Below are 21,259 nucleotides of genomic sequence, written 5' to 3' on the forward strand. Positions count from 1 at the left end.
CCAAAACAGCTGGAGGGCCAAGTTTGGGGATGCCTGGGTTACAGCATTAAGGCACAATATTAAAAGCAGTTTAAAACAACTCTTATGTACATACACATACAGCTGCGTAATATAATCATAGTAATAAGACTTAGCACGGGTGCAGAACTTTTAAATGTGAAAGTACACGTTGGGGAAAAGACTCCTGCATTGCAGGGGGTTCAGCTACATGACCCTTGTGGTCTCTTCCAAAGGTACAATTCTATGTGTCTATGACTGGGCTGTCAAAAAGACACACAGTTCCAAATTATAAAAGGACAGAGTGGGGAATCGAATACAGACACAAAGAGTGAAGGAACCACACACGCCAACTCCCTCATGTGCAGAGCTACAACGCCTTGCTAATGACACAGTAAATGAGATATGCAAATAGCGCAACTTTTGGATGTGAGCACAGCCAGGGTTCTAAGCCACTGGCTTAAAGAAGCAAAGAAAGGGGAAAATGATGCCATTCCAGCAAAAAAGCAAATCCCCTCCCTCTTCCGCAGGGAGACAGGCTCAATCAATCCTGCTAAATCAATAAAGTTAATACAATAACATTCCCCTTTATTATTCCCAGCATTTAATATCCGCCAAGAGATGGCCAACTTACTGGCCACACGGCCCTAAACTGCCATTAGTACACTTAGCGATGAATTACGAACGTCTTCAATGGGATAATGTAGTTAGCATACCTGCTGAATCAGCACAGCACGTGACTCAAGAATCCATGTGCTTAAACTTTTTCCTCTCTTCTGTTCTTCCCCTGCAGTTCAACAATATTATCATTTATAAAGTTTTTCCGTCATTTCACTTCCTTTTGGAAGCAAGGCCTCATTCCATATCCTGTGTGTGTATGCATGTGTCAAGAGGCCATAAACTCCGAATTTTGGCAGAATCCTTTGCAACAACTCACCTAACTTTACTCTCCTCCTTCCAAGCCATGAGAACAGAACAGGAAATTATTATTTTTAAAAGGAGTCATCAACATATGGAGCTGGTGTAGGAAGTGGTGGGTAAGGCATTTGGCCCAAGTTTGCATTTTGATACCAAATTTGTGCTTCCTGAACCAAAACACAAAATTTCTGTGAAATTTACATTTCTCCAACCAATGAATGTGCACCTTGTTGAAAAGTGCACCAAAAAGGAAGAAGTGTATATTAGCATGCAAAAATGAATTCTGTCGATGGAAACAGCTTGCAAAAGTGCATATAGTAGACAAAGTAGTGTATATATTGCAAGAAATATGCACACAAATTATTATGGATGAAATGTGGCTGAAAATGAGTACAAGTTTAACTGCAGACTTTAAAAAGAATTGCAAGTATTTGCAGAGACGGCGCAAACTGAACTTAAAATTCAAAAAGATGAACCTGAGAGAAAGCAATATTGACATACTCTTCCCTCTCCCTACCCCATCCTGGTGTCCTCTATATGCTTTAGACTACAGCTAGTAGCGTAGTAGAAAATTCAGAACAATACTCACAGCCACGGCCCCTTCTAAGATTACACAATCATGCTATTATTAGGGATATACTGCAATGGTCAATGCAGATCTCCATGTGCTGCCTTTCAGCTAGAAGTACTCTTATTTTGGCCCATATGTAGGCAAATGATTTGGGGTGTTCCAGTACCTTCCCTTTGAAGTGGCTTAATTTGCCTTTTGCTTGAAGTTCCATTGTACGTAAAAAAACTTGCACACCATTCTCTTGAAACGGAAGCACCTTTCATTTTCATTATTCCAAAATGCTTAGCTTTGGGGCATACAGAACAATTCACCCTTAATGTTTTTCCTATGTGCCTTCTCCAGATTGACCCTAGGAGCTAACCCTTAATGACTGACTCACCTCCTGTCAGGAGTGTGTGCCGGAGCCAGGCCCTGTGACCAGCAGGGCTTCGCAGGACTGGGGCTTTCCTAAGTTTGTTCTGAAGAGGCAAGGTGTGGCCACACAGGTGAGGCCAATTGGTAACTCACAGCACCTGGTGGCAAGAGCTGGGAAGGGATCAGCATTCCCCTTTGGCTCTTTGCCACAGCAACAAGCTTCCTGCCTTTGGTTTCTTGACTCCTTGCTTCCTGATCCTCGGACCCTTGGCTTCTTGACTCCTGGCTCTCTGACCCTCGGATCCTTGACTTCTGGATTCCTGGCTTCCAGACTCCGTTACTGCTCCCACCCCGTCATCTTGCCCCCGGTCCCAACGTCCTCAGCCGGGACTTCGACCACCCATAAACTGAACCGTGACACCTCCTTTCACTGGGACTGGTTCTACTCAGAACAAAGGGTGAGAAGACTACTTCTCAATGACTAAAAAGCTCCTCTTTCATGCTGATTGGGAGGCACTAGGGATGTTAGGGAGAGTGACTCTGCTGGGGCCCTGCTGCAAAATTAGTAACCAGTCTTTGTCCGCCCCCTAAAGCCTCAGAACCCTGAACCACTATAACTCTGACTTCAATTCTAATCAGCCCCAGCCAGCACAGCTGCCCTACACATAGCCACATTGGAGGACCTCAAGGGTGGTCAGCTACCTATGAGCTCTGGTGCTTCCCCACAGTCTATCCACAATGAAATATAAGCACTCTGGGCATGGCCTGTATCACTCCTCTGGCTGAGCACAGCACAGATCAGCATGCTGTTGGGTAAATGATAGAGTCTCTCATCTCACACAATATGTTGGTGCCCACCATTCTGCACCTCCCTCCTGAATAGAAGAGCTGTAGCTCAGGGGCAGAGCACCTACTTGGCATGCAGAAGGGTCAACCCTGAGCATCTCCAGGTAGGGCTGGGAAAAGACTCCTGTTTGGAAAACCTGGAGGGCTAATGCCAGTCAATATCGAGCTAGATGGACCAATGTTCTGACTCAGTTCAAGCAGCCTCCTGTGTTCCTAGTACTTAGGATAAGATCACAGGAAGAGACTGTCCAGCCCTGAGATCCTCAGCTTCCTTGCATCCTTCTTTCTCATACGCATCATAGATTCAAAATATGGAAGACATCCAAAAGAAATCAGGCATATTTAACACATAGCAACGCTCTCAGAACACACAGAGTTATGTTCCAGATGGGAGACGAAAGAGGCATTGCTCTTATCAAGTACAGAGAGGGCCATACGGAACCCTTCACCTGGTGTGGGCAGCTGTTGCTAGCAAATCTTAACAGGAGCTATTTTTAAATGCACATCCTTAGTTTTGGCTCCCAAGAAGGTGCCAATGCGTTTTCTCTTGGCCATAATGCATCACTGGGACAACACAGAGACTGTTTAGCAGCCCAGAGCTGGCTTGATTTAAAAAGGCGATAAGTGGAATGAAGTGGGGCCTTGCCAAAATAAAGTGGGCTATTAACCAAATGAGAGATTATAACACAGACCACTTAAGAGTCTTCTCTTTCAGTCCTAGGAAGACATGTGGTCCTGAGACCTTTGCACCAGCCAGTGAGATGTTTTGCAGGATAAAGAAAAAGGCCACTTGCAAAAAGGCCACACCTCAAAAGTAAAGCAAGTGCCACAAAACCCTGCACCATTCATGGGATGCATGGGAGTCTTACCAAAAAATCCTCTCCCCTTTGATCAATAAATGGCTGGAAAAAATACAGAAGAATTTGTTGACATAGCCCTAGATACCCAAACATCTGGAGGGCCCCAGCTTTGGAAAGCCTGCAACATGCATGCCTTGTGACCGTTTCACAACAGATTATTTAGCTGGGAAATGGCCCCATTTACTCTCCGGAAGTTTAAATCGCAAGAACTCCACTCAGTTCTCCGCAACTGCTGAAGCTCCAGACAAGCTCCAAAAGACTCAATTAACATCTGGGAGTTTAATTAGGTTGTGACCAATGAGCCAGCTTTGCCGTCGTAGGCTTTTATTTATCGGGATTCTTCAAAGGCACTTCCAGCCCTCTTGTTGCGATATTGATTCATTTTCATTTCTGTTAAAAACTGGATGGTGGGGAGGGGAGGGGAACAGCTTTGAGCAGCTGCCCCTCTGGAATCAATGAGGGAATGTTTGGGGGAGATCTGTTCTTTTTTAGCCTCCCTGAAGTTCAGGGCTATTGTATGGCTGGTGAAAGCGGGTGGAGAACAAGGGGACAGGTTTAAAGAGGGGCACAGCTGGTCGGGAATACAAAAGGACAAAGTGGGAAAGATGGTATCTCAAAATTTGACCGTGCACATCGAGCCTTTTTTTTTAAAGGTCATCTTGATTTAGGCAGCTCCTGTGTTTTCTTTTTCTTTTTTGTTAAGAGAGGATGACAAAGAAGTTTTCCGGAACAAAAAAAGCAGAAATAAATCTATTGCGGTTGAGAGAGATGGACAGAGGGAAAGGGGTGCTGGGCGGGGGAAAGAACCCCACCTTTAATTGTAAGCGTGTGTTTTATTTCCCACAGTGTCATTTCTGCTTCATGTGACCTTATTGATCTCCGCGATGTCAACATGGTTGCCCACACCCGCGCAGACTAGCAATGAAGCCTGCAGGATCTTTTGGGGAAACAAGGGGGGCGGGAACGGACCCTGAGCACACAGAATGGAAGAAAGCAGAACCTATACAGAGCAGAGACACAGAGCCTTTTTCTCCACCTTTAGCGCCAAACTGCAGCATCAGGAGCATCCTTAAAGTTACAGGAGTTAGACTCTGATGTAACAGGGATGGGGAACCTGAGAACCCCCCCCTTCCAGTGCCAGATTTATGTATAAGCTAAACAAGCTATAGCTTAGGGGCCCACTCTCTGGTGGGCTCCCAAAAATTTTAAAGGGAAAAAAACTGGATATACATTTCCAAAATATAACATAAATCAAAATAAAAATAAAACCTACATACAGCAACAGTGTTTTGCGTTGTGTAGGATCCTATGATGTAAGTAATGGGCCCTGCCTGCTAGCCTGCTCCCTAAAATGTCACTGGTTTGCTCATTTCTATATATAGGGTCTCCTGCCAACCTAGCTGTTCGAAAGCACATCAAAGTGCAAGTAGATAAATAGGTACTGCCCTGGCGGGAAGATAAACAGCATTTCCGTGCACTGCTCTGGTTCGCCAGAAGCGGCTTAGTCATGCTGGCCACATGACCCGGAAGCTGTCTGCGGACAAACGCCAGCTCCCTCGGCCTATAGAGCGAGATGAGTGCCACAACCCCAGAGTCAGTCACGACTGGACTTAATGGTCAGGGGTCCCTTTACCTTTACCTTTTATATATAGGGTACCTACATTCTGCATGGACTGGTTGCATGGCAACATGTGCAAATGGCTTTAGATACCTATTAGGTCCATAGATTACCATATAGCATATATCCAACACAAAAACAGCGGCAATTTGTTGTTGACAAAGGACAGCTGGACATATAAAGGGCCCCATTACCTTCAGCAGCTTAGGGCCTCATCAAACCTAAATGCAGCCCTGCTCCCCACCCCACCCCGGTTCAGCTGGACTCCAACTCAAATCAGGCCAACCTAGGGTGGCGACAGCTGTAGTCTAGCAACATTTGGAAGGACAGATTCCCTGCCTTTAGGGTTTAAAAAATGCAGACACCAGCATGTCAACACTCCCTCTCCCAAAAGGCTCCCAGAGCACTTTACAATGACAGCTCCTGCCCTTAGGATTACAATTTGAAAGACACAACACAAAAGCAAAAGGGATTGGGAAGAAAGGGGGAGGGGAGAGCAAACCCTAGCTATCTGTTCTCAGTTACAAAGAGTTCTTTCTAGGAAGGAGGGTCCAGGATATCTTAAGAACCGCTTGATCCCTCATAAAGGTAAAGGGACCCCTGACCATTAGTCGTGGCCGACTCTGGGGTTGCAGTGCTCATCTCACTTTATTGGCCGAGGGAGCCGGCGTACAGCTTCCGGGTCATGTGGCCAGCATGACTAAGCCGCTTCTGGCGAACCAGAGCAGCGCACGGAAACACCATTTCCCTTCCCGCCGGAGCAGTACCTATTTATCTACTTGCACTTTGACGTGTTTTCGAACTGCTAGGTTGGCAGGAGCAGGGACCGAGCAACGAGAGCTCACCCCATCACGGGATTATACATGCCCAATTAATGGGAGTCTCTGTTGGCAGTCCCTCATGGCTCAGACGCACTGCTCCTAACTACCAGAAGCCATGCATTCAGTGCAGTGGTCCCAAGCCTGTGAACTGAGACCAGACAGGCACACACTTTGCTGAACTTCAGGTACATGGCTCAGGTTTTCTTGTTCCAGCAAGCATTTTAAGGTAGTGTTTGGTTTAATTGTATTTTTTTTTATTGTCCCATTTTCTGTGGACCACTTTTACGTACATCATTTAGAATTGCAAACAATTAACCATTAAAGAATTGTTTTAAACAGTATGGCTGTACTGGAGTAGACAGTTCCATTTCACTGACTAAGCCTGATGGGAATTGTAGTTCAAAACACCCAAAGGACACCAAGTTGAATAAAGCAAGCACACACAATACTGACCAATTTCAGATTTGGTGTGCGGCAGTCTCCCACATCCCCATGTTCTTAGATCTGTGAGTCTTCAGTCTGCTTTAGCCTTGAAATCATTTTGTGCATCTGCCTAAGCAGTCCAGGAATTTTTATTTTTATTTTATTTTGCATGTGAGGAATGCTTCCAAATAATGAAATGTCTTGTTTCTGTTAATTTAAATAGCAGCGCTGGTAAGACACGAGTGCTGATTGACACACCCAGATGCGTTCTGCACAAAGGCAACTGATGCAAACTTTTAATGGGCACTTCTCCAGGAGGTTTAAAAAAAGACATTACACAGTGAAACGTGTTTAAATTGCTAAAATGCTGGAAGTTTTTAACGTTCTCCTTATGATCAAAGATGTGTGGTTGTTGTTTTTTTTGCCCCTTTCCCAAATGTTTTCTAACAGGATTGTGAGGTGGAAATAAGATACAGAGAATTCAAAAAACGCTGAGCTGGCATTTCTCGCATGCAGGCAGGGTGGTTGCGAGAAGGGAAGGCTCAGCCTTATTTCACTTTCCAAATCAGAAGATCGCTTGACCGTCCTGTCGCTGTAATATACCAGCCTATTCCCCAAACAGAAAGAAAATTAAATTTGTGCAGATGGTGGGAGGCTTGTGGAATGGTTATTTCGACAGTCCAGCTGTTTAACAATTAGGCCATATGGCTTCATTGAGAGAGCCTCCCGGTGGGATTTTTTAAAACCCAAATAATGCATTACTTACGCCACCTTGTCTACTTCAGGTAGCGAAGAGTGAGGTGTAAATGCACTACAGCAATGCTGACTGGCAATGCAGACGGCCAAGGAAGGTATTTGACAGGGTCCCAGACCAGAAACACATGGGGAGGAGCATAGCTGTCAACTTTTCCCTTTTCTTGCGAGGAATCCTATTCAGAATAAGGGAATTTCCCTTTTAAAAAAAGGAAATGTTGACAGCTGGGGGGGGGGGCGGTGCTTAGGAAATTCAACAACAGAAGCAGGCTCTGCAAACCATTGCAATGTGAAATACTCCTCTCTGTTCAGGGTTCCAGACAGTCACCTGTGCTGTATTCCAAGCACCACCTTGGTTTTCTACATTTTAAATTTATTACTTAGAATAACAGAATCATAGAATTGTAGAGCTGGAAGGGACCACAGGGGTCATCTAGTCCAACCCCTTGCAATGCAGGAATCTTGTTGCCCAAACGTGGGGCTTGAACCCACGACCCTAAGATTACGAGTCTCGTGCTCTGCTGACTGAGCCTATCCCTACCAACTATTATTATTATTATTATTATTATTATTATTATTATTATTATTACACTTTATTACCATCCCCTCATCCTAAGGTCCCAGGGTGGGTTATAACAATTAAAACACAATATTATGCATTATTAAAAACAGTTTAAAACAATTTAAAACTACAAAAATAAAATGGATCCTAAAAATATTATCTCAAGCGTCAAAAGTCAGAGAGAAAAGGTGTGTCTTCAGTATTTGCCAAAAGCAGAATAATGAAGGTGTCTCCCCACCCACCCCGCTTCTCTCTTTGTGTGTGCTTTTTAATGAATTCTATGTGCTAGGAAAAAAGTGCATATTTTTTTTACTTACGCTGATGTTTTAAAATATGTCATAAGTCGCTTGGAGACCTTTGTCTAACACATGACTAATAAGTCTAATAAATATATATATACATAATTTATATATATTATTAGTCCACTACCTCCTTTAATTTCGCAGAAGTGTTTCCTAACAAGCCATCCCCTCCTCCTTTGGTGCCTAGATCATTGCCACTCCTGTTGTCCAACACAAACTCGGCTACCAGTTCTCTGCAGATGCTTTATATAAACCTGATAGAGTACAAAGATTGAAAAGGACAGGATTAACAAAGGCTTGGTCCTCAGAACAAAAAGAGATCCATTTAGTAAATTGGAGGCTCTTTCCTCCCTTTTTCTTTCTTCTTTACAAAAAAAGAAGAAGGAGATCTTCAATTAGTGTCTCTGCTCAGAGGGCAACACAGGACAAAAGAGCTCCAGGATGTGGGGTTTTTTTAAGCATCAAGGAAGAAATCAAAAAGCTACCCTGAGCTCTAATCTAGTCTAAACAATTTTAAAAGCCTTTAAAAAGAGGACAATTGTTGTGTATTGGAGGCGGGGAATGGGTGGGGGGAGATTTTTCTGCAATTTATGCATTTGCTTTGCCAAAAGGCTTACCTTTGCAAACTGAATACACTAAATCATGTTTGTGTGCAAATTAATGGCCTGTGGTGTGTGGTTTGTTTTCAAATACAACTCTGGATAACTTCACAGGGAAGGACTGCTGCTTAGTGGCACAGCATCTAATCTGCTTGTAGGAAGTTCAATCCCTGACATCTCCACGTAGGGCTGGTAAAGACCCCAGTCTGAAGCTCTGGAGAGCAGCTGCCAGTCAGTGTGTGGACAGTGATGAGATAGATAGACCAGTATAAAGCAGTTTGCTGTGTTACTAGAGAAAGCATAATCATGGGGAGCTGGAGAACAGGAGGAGATACATAGTGTCGGAACTCTGCTCGGCCAAGCCGATACGGCCTCATCTTCCTCCGAGCCGAGCGTATGAAATCGCCTCCAAGGCCTCAGGCACATTCTATCCAGCAGGGTTCCGAGCACAGGGAAGAGACGAGAGGTTTGGCCACATTGTAAAGAGTTTTATTTCTAAACTACGCAGAACAGAAAAGACATCCTCTCTCTATGAAAGCAGAGAGCAACTGAACAAAGGAAACAGGAAACCACTAACGTCACATCCCGTCTCCCTTTCCCGTGAGACTCCAATAGTATGGAATCCCAGGAATGTAAACAGAGTCCTGTGACTCCACGCAGCAGCTGCACAGTGAGAAACAGAAACTAACACATAGCTCATTCTTTCCAGAAAACAGGGTCCCTCCTGAGCAGCCAGCATTGTTCAGAGGGATGTATATGGTTACATGAGCAAAGCAGCCTCGAACCAGACAGAGGGCCTTCTTGGTAGTGGCACCTGCCCTGTGGAACGCCCTCCCATCAGATGTCCAGAAGATAAAGAACTACACAACTTTTAGAAGACATCTGAAGGTAACCCTGTATCGGGAAGATTCTAATGTTTGACATTTTATTATGTTTTTATATGTGCCAAAAGCTGCCCAGGGAGGCTGGGGAAACCCAGCCAGAAGGGCAGGGTATAATTAATAAAATTATCATCATCATAGCAAGGGTTCCAGTATTCTGCATTTGAAGAACTAAGTGACATCTAGGGTTACCACCCATGGTGGCATCAGGATGTGGAAAAACTAACCTACTCTAGACTCTGCCAGGCTCACCTGCACAGGCTCTGCCACCTGTCATAGGCTGATGGTAGATCAGGCTCTACAAGTATGATCTCTGGATGATTTGCAAGAGATCAGTGAGGAATCCTGACACCTAATTCTTTTACACCAGCAACAAAGTCCATCCACACAAGACATTTAAAGCTCAAGAAGAGCCTGCAGGATCAGTCTAGTGGCCCATCTACTCCATCATCCTGTTCTCACAGTGGTCAATGAGATGCCCCAACAGGAAACCTGTGAGCAGGATCTGAAGCGAAGAGCACTGTGTCCTCCTGTGGTTTCCACCAACTGGTATTCAGAAGCATTGCTGTCTCCAGCTGTGGAGACAGAATACAATATAGCCATTATGGCTTGTAGCCTTTAAAGCACTATGATACCACCTTAGCAGTCATGAGTTCCTCCAAAGAATCCTGGGGACTGTAGTTTGTTATGGGTGCTGGAAGATGTTAGGAGACCTCCTATAGGAGTTTGTGTGAAAAGAGAAGTTATGAAATGAGACCATTTTGATGTTGTATGGTCTCTATATATTTTTATTATATATTTATTTATATCCTGCCTTTTACCCTCAAGGGACACAAGGCAACTTGCATATAAAACAGGAAGCGCTAAAAACATGAAGAAGAAAAGAAGAAGAGGAAGAAGAAGAAGAGGAAGAAGAAGAAGAAGAAGAAGAAGAAGAAGAAGAAGAAGAAGAAGAAAGTAATCATTAAGAAAAATAATTAAACAATTGAAGATCCCTCTCAGATCTTTTAAAACATACAAATAATTACAACAAACACAGCACAGCACCAGCCCTCTCATTAAAAGCAGTCAGGTCTCAAAAGCCTCTAGAATATGCTTTATAAATAAAAATACTGCACTGCATAGTCTCCCCAAAGACACATGCCTCTATGCGGCGAGGCTGCATTATCGATATGTAACTCTTACTTCCAAAATGTCCCTTCACGGAAACTATTTTATTATGCTGTCTGCAAAACTGTACTGAGCCTGCTGTTTATTTTATTCTAACTGCCATAATGCGCTCCACACAGTTGTGGCGGTTTTGTTTCTTTAGTCTTTGTATGCTGTTTCTGAAAACTCACTACACACATCATTATTATTTTTAAGCTGTTGCTTTGTGAATCATTTCCCCAATCAAAATTCCACTGCCCATCTCTGAATTGCTATTAATGTGGAGGAGGGGCACAGAGAGGCAGGTGCAGCATGGTTGCCTGCCTCCCCAGCACCACCAACAGTAGTTTCAAAAGGCCATTAAAATCATATCACCATGGAATTGTAAAGTCGGAAGGAACCCCAAAGATCCTCTAGCCCAGACATCCCCAGCCTTTGGCCCTCCAGATGTTTTGGACTAAAATTCCCATCATCCCTGACCACTGGTCCTGTTAGCTAGCGCTCATGGGAGTTGTAGGCCAAAACATCTGGAGAACTGCAGGTTGGGGATGCCTGCTCTAGCCCTACTTCCTGCACTGTCCCCCATCCCATTTGAAACCATACTGGACCCTGCTTAGTTTGCAAATGTGCCGGCAGCTTTATTGCTGCACCACTCACATGGGGTGGAAGCAATGCGGAAAGCTTAAGTCTCCATCCCACTTACCCACTACAGCCTAATTCAACTCCTGCCATGACAGATTTTGGTCTTTCAAATTTCAGTGGCGCCCTGTGCAAGCCCAAAATTTGACACACTCACACACACAGACACACCTCTGGCCTTCTGTTCTGCTCAATTCACTAGGTCATAGTTGAGATGCCCTGCACCCCTTAGGTTCAGCGCCCAGTACGGTGGAACCTGTTGTGCTGCCCTAAATTCACCTCTGCCCATACTCAGCCCCAATAGCTACTGCTAAGCCAAGAAAGGTGTTAGCAGAGCCTACCATGCAGCCCACTATGTCACATTTAATTGGTTATTACAGACATCCATAAGCAAAGATGAATCCATGACCCTTTTATCTTACTGTATCCAAGGAGCACAATAATCAATACTTTCTAGAGGGATAATCAATAAGCATCTCTCACAGAACTATGGTCCCTAAGGTCCCCTGGAGGGATAGGTTGTCTAATACCCACCTCTGTTGCATACCCAACTCAGAGGCTCAATGGCCAGCAAGCAATATTCCCCTGCAGCCCTTGTCTTCCCAGTAAAATCATAAGGACTAGCTGCTCACCAAATTAGTCAGTGCCTTCCTCCAAAGGATAGATTGCCCTGCCAAACAGCATCAGTCTTCACAGACATCCAAATACCTAGGTGACCAATTATCAAATGAATGGCAGCAAAGATCAACTCAAGCATTCGTGCAAAACATGAATCCTTAATTCCAGATATTTTCTGACATGCAAACTGGAATTGTTAAAGAGCGAAAAGTCAGCCAAAATAATTCATCCCCACCCCCCAACCCGCTTCGACTATTTGGTCGATAGTGTGAGTGACAAAGCTGCGATTTCATGCTTGGTGATTACTTGAGATCTCCCATTCAAGAGACAAAAAGGGGGATATCAAACTTCTTTAGTTCCTAGTTTCACATCTCTTGTGTCCAAGCTACCAAAGCACTTTCATTCACTGAACTCCTTTCACCTCAAGCCACCAACTTCCATCCATCATGTCGTAGTAAAATGAGATTGATGGTCTCCCTGTAATGGGGAGGGGGGGAGCACTCATCCATAATGGAAGAGCCCTGTCCCAGGAAGTGAACCTCCAGCACGGCCACAGACACGGCTGAAATATAGCCAAGCCCAACAGGAGCAAAGGAATGTGGGGTGGTTGCAAAGAGGTTGTAGCATTCGGCTATGATCTCAAAAGCGTTGCTTTTAAATCTTTCAGGACTTCACACCAGGCAGCATGTCCTCCAGCCCAGTCAGGTAAGAAGGTGTGTGTTTGTGTGTGTGTGTGTGTGTGTATGTCTGCCAATGGGGATGGAACCTAATCGACAAGAACGAAAAGCTCAAAAGCAATACAGGAAAAAATACACGCAGTAGCCAAGAGCAACCAGACACAGAATGTGCTTAGAGTGAAATAAAAACTTAGACCTTCCCACCATCCCAGCACCATGTTGTGAAGGAAGATAGAATTTAAAACATGTGAGCAATGCCTGGCAAAATTCTAAAAGCCAGAGGGTTATCCAAGAATTTCCAGAAGTCTGAACAGTAGGGCTTCAATCACTTGCAAAACACTCACCCCACCCACTCAGTTACTTCCAAAATCTAGAATTAACTGTATTTTAAAGAAATATTATGTAGGTTTGCAGACAGAGAGACAAGGTTCCACTCTCTATCTCTCAGAAAGAACACCAGGGCAAGCAGGGAAGGCAACAACCTGGCCTCTTCCATCAACCAGAGAAGGTCAGCTGTCAGAGATAGCATGCCCCTGAATGACAGTCGCTGGGAAACACAGGTGGGAAGAATGCTATTGCACCTAGCTGTGCTTATGGATTTCCCACTGGGGCATCAGGTTGGCCATTGTGAGAACAGGATGCTGAACTAGGTGGGCCATTCTCCTGGTCCAGCAGGCTCTTCTTAGCTGCTCCAGTGCTTGCTTTTCTTTCCCCTCCCCATTCGTTTTTCCTTTCGTATCCTGTCTATTAGATAATGGGCCTGCCGACAGGGACTGTCTTATATGTACAGCCCTTAGGAAATATTAGGCACTTTATAAGCGTTGAATAATAATCTTTTTCCCCACCCGGGCCAGAATATACAGCCTTCACTATAAAGAACAGTCACAGAAGCCTGCCTTTTGTAGAGCACAGATGAAAAAAGGGGTAAGATTAGGAGACCGCAGCAAGGAATCCTGACTTGGTGCTACCAGAAAGAAAACTATGAATAGAGATATTTTTTTATTATTATAAAGAAACAGCAGCTTGGTCCTCAGTCATCTAAATGTGTTGCACTTAATTAGAAAGCCATCTTTAAAAAAACCCAAAAAACTTTTACAAGAAAGCAAGGCTACTATTAATGAAAGAAGAACCAATTAGTCTTTAATCTAAAACTTCAAAAAAAATGGAAACTTTTTTTAAAAAGTAAGCTCTTTTGATCATTTTATGCTCCATGAGATTTGGTCTCCCCTCGTCACACACTATTAACTCCAGTTAGCGCCAACAAAAGTGGCTTTACAAGGTCAAGTGAAGGGAGAACGCCCAGTCCTATGAATGGCCACCTTACGACAGAACGCCTCTGCTGGACTTCAGCTGTGCATTTAATTTGCGTGATTTCAACCATAGACAGTCAAAAGCCAGTTGGTTGAAATTCTGCAGGCAAGGAAGAAAGCTGAAAAGCTCTTTCCAGGCAGGGAAAGACTGGCTTTTAAAGTCTGTGTATTGCTAGGGTGACAAGGCCTGCTGAATGCACCAGATTCAGAAGGCTAGGGAAGCTTATGCAGGAGCAGTTTGGATATATGCGTTTTCGTGTATACACTGAATTCTTGGAACCAAGCTGCCATGTAGAGTGGTGGAGGGAGGGAGGGCGGTAGACAGACAGATTGATGATAATGGAGGAGGAGGAAAGCAGATCTGACTCCAATGGCATCAGAGGAAGTCACTGGTGATGAAAAGCAAACTTTTTTAGTTTCTGGTCCATGGTCTTTCCCAGCTTTGGAGGTGCTGATACAACTTTTTTACAAGGGTGCAAGGGAGCCTAGGTAAGCCTCTGGGCTCAATCCCTGTCTTCTCCAAATTAAAGAGGGCCTCAAAACTGGGGAGGCCTTCAGCTGAGAGCCCAGAGAGCTGTCACCACCACCCATAAGAGGAAACATTGGCAGCAAAATCTCCTTTCAGATATACAGGAAATGACTGGTGCTTGGTGGGGTGGGGACAGAAGAGATTAAAAGGAGCTTTCTGGGTATGACCTTGCAACTGAACATCCACTGGCAGAGAATAAACTTTGCTCCATCCAGAATAAAGGGTGTTGTTTATCTCATCTTATTGCAGGAATCAACATTGTGTTTACACATCAGAGATGAGGAGCGAAGCAGTTGGCTTTTCAGAATTCCAACCTGTATGAACAATGAGATTTTAGAGACTTTGCATCCATAAACCATGAGGGCTAGAATCTTTCCCGTAAAAAATAATACTGACACTTTAAGAACGCGACTTTAAAAAAGCAACAAGACAAAGTCACAGGAGTTGGCAACCCGGAGAATTTAAAATTACTGTGTGCATGTAGTTAGCGATATAATTAGCCACATAACTCAAGCGTGCAACCGCTGTCCGACTGACTTTGCTACATTTAAGCGAACCGTTTCCGGCATGAAACATCCATCATTCCTTATCAGGAAAACAGGCCTGGGAATTGTGGCAGCATAACCAACTATTAATTCTATGAAAAGCAATTTTCAAACTACATTTTAATGTGCTATTTACAGGAGGCTCTCTCTGTAATACTTGCAATTCCCTGGGATGCAAATTTCACACTTGTTATTTCAAGCAGGGCCCAAAAATATTAAAATGAAATCAGTATCTTCCGAGGTAACACAGTGAAATAACCAGGCAGCTCAGCCTTTCCCATTCCAGTGCCCTCCAGATATTTTGGACTTCAAATTCCCATCAGCCCTGGCTAGAACTGTGTGGCTTGTTGTCAGAGAGGATTTATCACCAAAGAACCCACACAAATTGTATCTACAGATAGCATCAAAGTGGAGACCTGGAACTTCAAGGAACCACTCACAACTCACCAGCCCATCTGGGGAATAAAGACTCCCCATTTCCATCTCTTTCCCCAATATGCAAGGGCCAATGCACACATGCGCCATTCATGACCCACGTAGATCCCAGACCACTCCAATGACAGGGTCATCTACTGGGATGCCTGCCTTCAAAGGCACCACCAGGTCTAGAACTGCAGGCACAACTCTCTGAAGATCTCTTGCAATTCTTGGTTGTCATGCCAAGAGCTTTTAAGCACACTATATGTGAATCTACCCTTGGGCCTGATCCAGTGGCTTCAGCTGGTGCAAAATCCTGCGGTCAGACTGCCGGTGGAGAAAGACTAGCACATCACTCCTATGCTTAAAAGCTTGCACTGGCTGACCATACACTACCAAGTCAGGTTCAAGGCTCTTGTATTAATTTACAAGGCCCTCAACAACTTGGATCCAGGATACCTTAAGGACCACATCACTCCCTTCTATCCCTGCCTGATCACTGTGGTCTTTGGGGGAGTCACTGTCCGTGGTCTCCCATGGTTCAGATGCATGACTCATTCATATCCACCAGGGACCATGTGTTCAGGATTATGAGCTCACTTTTATGGAACTCCCTTCCAGTTGAACAGCAAGCCTCTCTTCCTGTTGAACTTGAACTGAGTACTTTTTTTAAAAAAATATATTATTTCAGCAGCTATTTTGACCGAACTCTGATTTTTTTATAGTTTTAACTGATTTTTTAAATCTTTACTTCTACACAACTTAAAGATTTTTGTAATTAAGCAGTATATATATTGCTGAAATAAATAAAATAAGTCGGTGAGTTGGATATCCTGACTCAGTTGGGTTTGGGCAGGTCAACATCCTAGGGAGCTGTCCAGAGTCCTGAAAGTACCCTCAGCTGACAAGCTCAGTTTCCTGCTTCCTTCCACTACTCCAGGTGGGTTACCCCAGACCAGGGGTCTGCAACCCGTGGCTCCGGAGCCGCATGTGGCTCTTTTACACCTTTGCCGCGGCTCTGGGGCGGATACTAGCAAGGGGAGGAGGTGCATTGTGCGCCCCGACACTCCCCACTGTGGCGGGCGCTGTACTGGCTGTGACGTTGCATGGGGGTGGTGCGTGCGTTATTTTTATAATGACAAGTTTTGCGGCTCCCAGGTTTTTTTCCTTCGGAAATGGGTCCTAGTGGCTCTTTTTGTCTTAAAGGTTGCAGACCCCTGCCCCAGACCTTGCACTGCAGAAAGAAGAGATGGTGCACAATGCCAGTGTCCCTTCCCTGCTGCCCAGTACTGCTGGCCTGCTGGTACCAGCACAAACTCACTGACTGCGCAGGAATGCAAGCTGTAATTAAAATTTCAATTCACACATCTGGAAAGTTGGGCAGCAACTGTATCAAATGGTCCAGTGCCAGCACCACATCCCTACCAACCCAGCAAAACTCATGTACATACGGATGCAGAAGTCTCCACTCTCGTAATATCCTGGGCAGCACTGCGATCGTCGCCGGTACATAGTCCTCAGTCCCCTCCGATATGCTGTCTTATAACTTATTCTAAATTGTGAGATAGAAAGAACACATTGGAAATCAATGCTCACACTCAGAATACTATTTGCACTGTGTTACTGCCTGGAGGGTGTGTTCAATAATTACTTTCAAATCTTTTTTGATATATATATTTTGTGTGTGTGTGATCAATACAGATTTCAAACTCTACAGTTCAATTCATACTCTAAAACAATTTTCTCTGTGTGTGTCTCTCTGTGGAAATAAGAATGTCAAAATCCATTGACTGTCTCTAAAAAGGAACAGGAGTAAAATTTGGTTCCTGTCCACATTTTAATGTAAACCTACCTGCTTTGCACTTCCTGAACCATCTGTGAACCGAAGTGCAACTCATATTTGAACTTCAAATTAAATATATTGCTGCTAAAATGCAGAAAATTAGTCTGTTTTATATCACAGGTAATCTGTGAATGTATGCTCATCACTTGATGACTGCAATTATCAAGTGATGGCTTCCATTTGAATAGACATTCTTGCTGTAGCATCTCAAAGCACCAAGTTTTTCACTGGAATCAATGATTCACAGCTGCAGTCGTCCAATGCATATACTTTATTAGTTATGTATGCACACGTGTGATTCAGGTCTCAGTTAAGAACACAGGAAGAGCCCCAGTGTACCAGGCCATTGGCTCATCTAGTCTAGCATCCTGTTCTCCCAGTGACCAACCAGATGCCTCTGGGAAAATCATCACATCCAAGTCAGCAAATGTCGTCACATCTTATTGTAAAGGTAAGATAAACGGACCCCTGACCATTAGGTCCAGTCGTGACCGACTCTGGGGTTGTGGCGCTCATCTCACTTTATTGGCCGAGGGAGCCGGCGTACAGCTTCCGGGTCATGTGGCCAGCATGACTAAGCCGCTTCTGGCAAACCAGAGCAGCGCACGGAAACACCATTTACCTTCCTGCCGGAGCGGTACCTATTTATCTACTTGCACTCTGACGTGCTTTCAAACTGCTAGGTGGGCAAGTGCAGGGACCGAGCAATGGAAGCTCACCCCGTCATGGGATTTGAACTGCTAACCTTCTGATTGGCAAGTCCTAGGCTCTGTGGTTTAACCCACAGCGCCACCCGCATCCCACATCTTATTGTAGCAACTCCCAAAGTTGACCTTGTGGTGTGTGAAGAATTGCTTCATTTGTCTACCCTAAATCTCACAACACTCAGCGTCACTAGATGGCCCTTGGTTCTAGGAGAAAACCTTCCCTGTCCACTTTTTTAATCACCATGCATCATTTTAAACAACTCTATCATTTTTCTCCCCACACCCCTTCCTTACTCACCTTTTTTTCTAAACTAAAAACCCTCAAATGTAACCTTTCCTCACAGAGGGAGGTGCTTTTTTGAGTTCTTCTTCTCTGCACTCCCCCCCCCCCAGGATATTTACATTTCATTCCTTCTGAATTGGGTGACTTAAGTTTAAATCAAAACTTTTTGTTTCGTTCCAAAAAAGGTAAAATAATAATAAACCCAAATTAATTGCAGATTTACAATACCAGATTGGTCATGTTTTCAACAACAAAAAAGAAAAAGAAAAAAAGAGCAAGTTCTCTTGGAAGAAAAAAATTCCATTTCAACCTCTTTAATTTTGCAGGAGGATTCTGGCAAAGAGAGGTCTATATTTATCCTCAGCATCTTGAGAGCATCACCGAGGCTTAGATAAAAAGAAGGCAATGTGGAGAAGATGAAACGGTAGAGGGAGATTGAAATATCTTCCGATCGCCACTTACCTGTGTCGAGTGCACTTGAACCAGTTCAGGATATCCGTGCATCTCGTGTAATAGATCTGATCAAAGGGATGTGAGTACGATTCCTGAACAGTCACGGCATAGCTGGAAGCAGACAATGAAAGGGGGAGAAAAGGTGGGTCATTAGCCTGTAAAAGCTCCCCCTGCCCCTCTCCATCGCTCATATATTAAAGCTCCTGCTCTCCGCAACATGTGAAGGTTACAAGTCACAGCAAATCACTCTGGCCCTCCAAGGTCTCCCAAAGACCCAGCATGTATTTGTTTGGAATATTTATCCTTTTTTTATTTGCAAAAACAGGAACAGAGAGCATACTTAACCCTGCTCCCCCTGTCCCACTTACAACTTCGTACCAAATACAGCATGTATACATATAACATATATGACTTTCCTTCCACCCTTTTCCTGCTTCCTTTGCTTTTCTACTGCTCTGCGTAATCCACATTTTTTTAATCATCCAAATTGTTATCTGTTAAAAACCTCTATCTCTTTCAACTCTGCTGGATTTACTTGAGACCTGCTAGGCTATGTATTTGTTTATACTGGCTCTTGAAATATTCAATAAACATGATCCATTCCTCCTTGTATTCCTTATCTCCATTTCTCTTATACTTCTTCGTCAGACCAGCCAGTTCAACACGTTCAGACATTTTACACTGCCCTTCTTCCTTAGTGGGTACTATACTTGTTCTCCACCTTTGTGCCAATAAGGTTCTAGCTGCAGCAGTGGCATATAGCAGGGATGTCCAACAGGTCAATCACGATCAACTGGTAGATACCCGTGAGGTGGTGGTGGTGGTTGTTATTAATGTATTATTATTAAAGGTTTTCTTGGTTTACAAAAGTATGTGCAATGTCTCTCTCTCTTTTCCCCCCAAGTAACATTTTTTACAGATCAGTTTCATTTGTTGAGACATTAGGAAGAAAAGGGGGAAAGAGGTGGAGGGGGGGGAAGGTGGTTTTGGTAGATTGTGGTCGATTGCTGGGTCCCTTTCCTTAGCGTTGCTAAAATCTATTCCTGCCCCGCCCTCCATTATTGCACGATCTGCAGAACGGAAGACGGAGTTTACTGAGTGAGGCTGCTTGTTTCCCCAGTGATTTGTTGGTGAGTGGCTCAACAACTTTGACCTGAACCCCCCCCCCCCCAAAATGGGGTAGATCACTGCCAGTTTTTAATTCTGTAAGTGGATCGCAGTCTCTTGGGAGTTGCCCACCCCTGGCGAATAGTAATAAACTCTTTTGGTTTTGGGGGGACTTCTGTTGTTACCATCCCCAAGAGAAAAATCTCAGGTGTTTGGGGGAAATATTTTTTTTTTTTAAAAAAATACATTTTTAAATTCATTATATAGAGTTTCCCAAAGTTCCTTAATTACTTTACAGGGCTAACACATTTATCCACTGCCCTTCACCAAAATCAATTTCAGGGTGGTTCAAAACAATCTAAAAGAATGAGCACACAGTTAATACTCAAAACACAGCAAAACAAATCAGCAATAAAACAGCAATTAAAAAAAGAACCAACAGAACAATGTTTTTTTGGACAAAAAAACAGTTTGCCTGTTGTGTAAAAGAGCTCAAAGTTGGGATCAAGTAAGTCTCCTTGGGGAAGGCATTCCTTAACTGGGAGGACACAGGTAGAAAAGCCTTTTCTCTGGCTGACTCTTGCCTTGTTTCTGATAGATGAGCACATTGATAGTTGGCCTTAGAATTACAGGCAGGTTGAAAGGAGGTTCACCTTCAGGTACTGAGGTCCCAAGCAGATAGCATCAGTGCTTAGTGCAATTCATCAGAAGCCAGGGCCAGGGGGCAGAGTGTGTGTGCTTGTCCCTGTGTGTAAGACAGCAACATCTTTCTAGTTTAAACAAGAATGGTCCACCTAGCCCTGCACCCAGTCTCCAGCTGTGGACAGTCAAATACCTTTGGAAAGCTAAGGAGCAGCAACAACCCATATTCATTCAAATTTAGACTGTACTCTGTGGGGCACAGCACTCTCTTTTTTCCTCATGTTGCTCTGTAAAGTGCATTTTAGAACTGTGTAAATATACACCCCCCACATTTTCCAAGGAGGAGGGCCTGCAGCAGAAGAGGACTTCCCCAAATAAAATCCTGAATGACCTACTTTAATTGTTTTAGGTTCTCTGTGTCACCAAACAATGGTCAACCACCCGCACAGCTAAGGCTGTCCAGGGTTTTTAAAAAGTTGATACTGGGCTAATTGGTCCAATAGCAAATGAAAGCTAGATAGATGCTCACATTGGCCAAAGCTTTTCCAGATCATGAAATAAGTGAAACATTATGTCATGGACTGGCTGAGTGCACAGGAATGGTAGGAGACACCAGCTGGGGAACCCCCAAGGGAACAGCTGGGGGAAGACAGCTCAGAGCCAGGAGACTGGTGGTCGGATGATGAAGAGTGGTAAGAGGGAGAAGACTGGGAGGAGGAAGCTGAAGAGGAAACAGGGTTTAGTGAGCAGGAAGAAGCCGCAGCAGAGAGCAGTCCAGAATCAGAGGCAGAAACAGAGGCTTGGAGAGGAAGGAGGCCAGGAGATTGAGATGTGG

General features: G+C 44.2%; 1 protein-coding gene across 7 annotated transcripts in view; it reads right to left on the reverse strand.

Annotated features, from left to right (window-relative positions):
• Nucleotides 1-21,259, reverse strand: part of MEGF11 (multiple EGF like domains 11) — a 345,431-nt gene that overhangs the window by 237,538 nt on the left and 86,634 nt on the right. For all 7 annotated transcript variants that reach the window (XM_083411873.1, XM_083411869.1, XM_083411871.1 and 4 more), the window contains exons 4-5: nucleotides 18,685-18,786; nucleotides 16,841-16,941 (exon numbers count right to left, since the gene is read on the reverse strand). In XM_083411873.1, coding sequence (XP_083267999.1) covers nucleotides 16,841-16,941; nucleotides 18,685-18,786 — 203 coding nt within the window. The remainder of the gene's footprint in view (nucleotides 1-16,840; nucleotides 16,942-18,684; nucleotides 18,787-21,259) is intronic.

This window comes from Podarcis tiliguerta (genome assembly GCF_965153285.1).
Source record: "Podarcis tiliguerta genome assembly, chromosome: 14".
Taxonomy (NCBI): domain Eukaryota; kingdom Metazoa; phylum Chordata; class Lepidosauria; order Squamata; family Lacertidae; genus Podarcis; species Podarcis tiliguerta.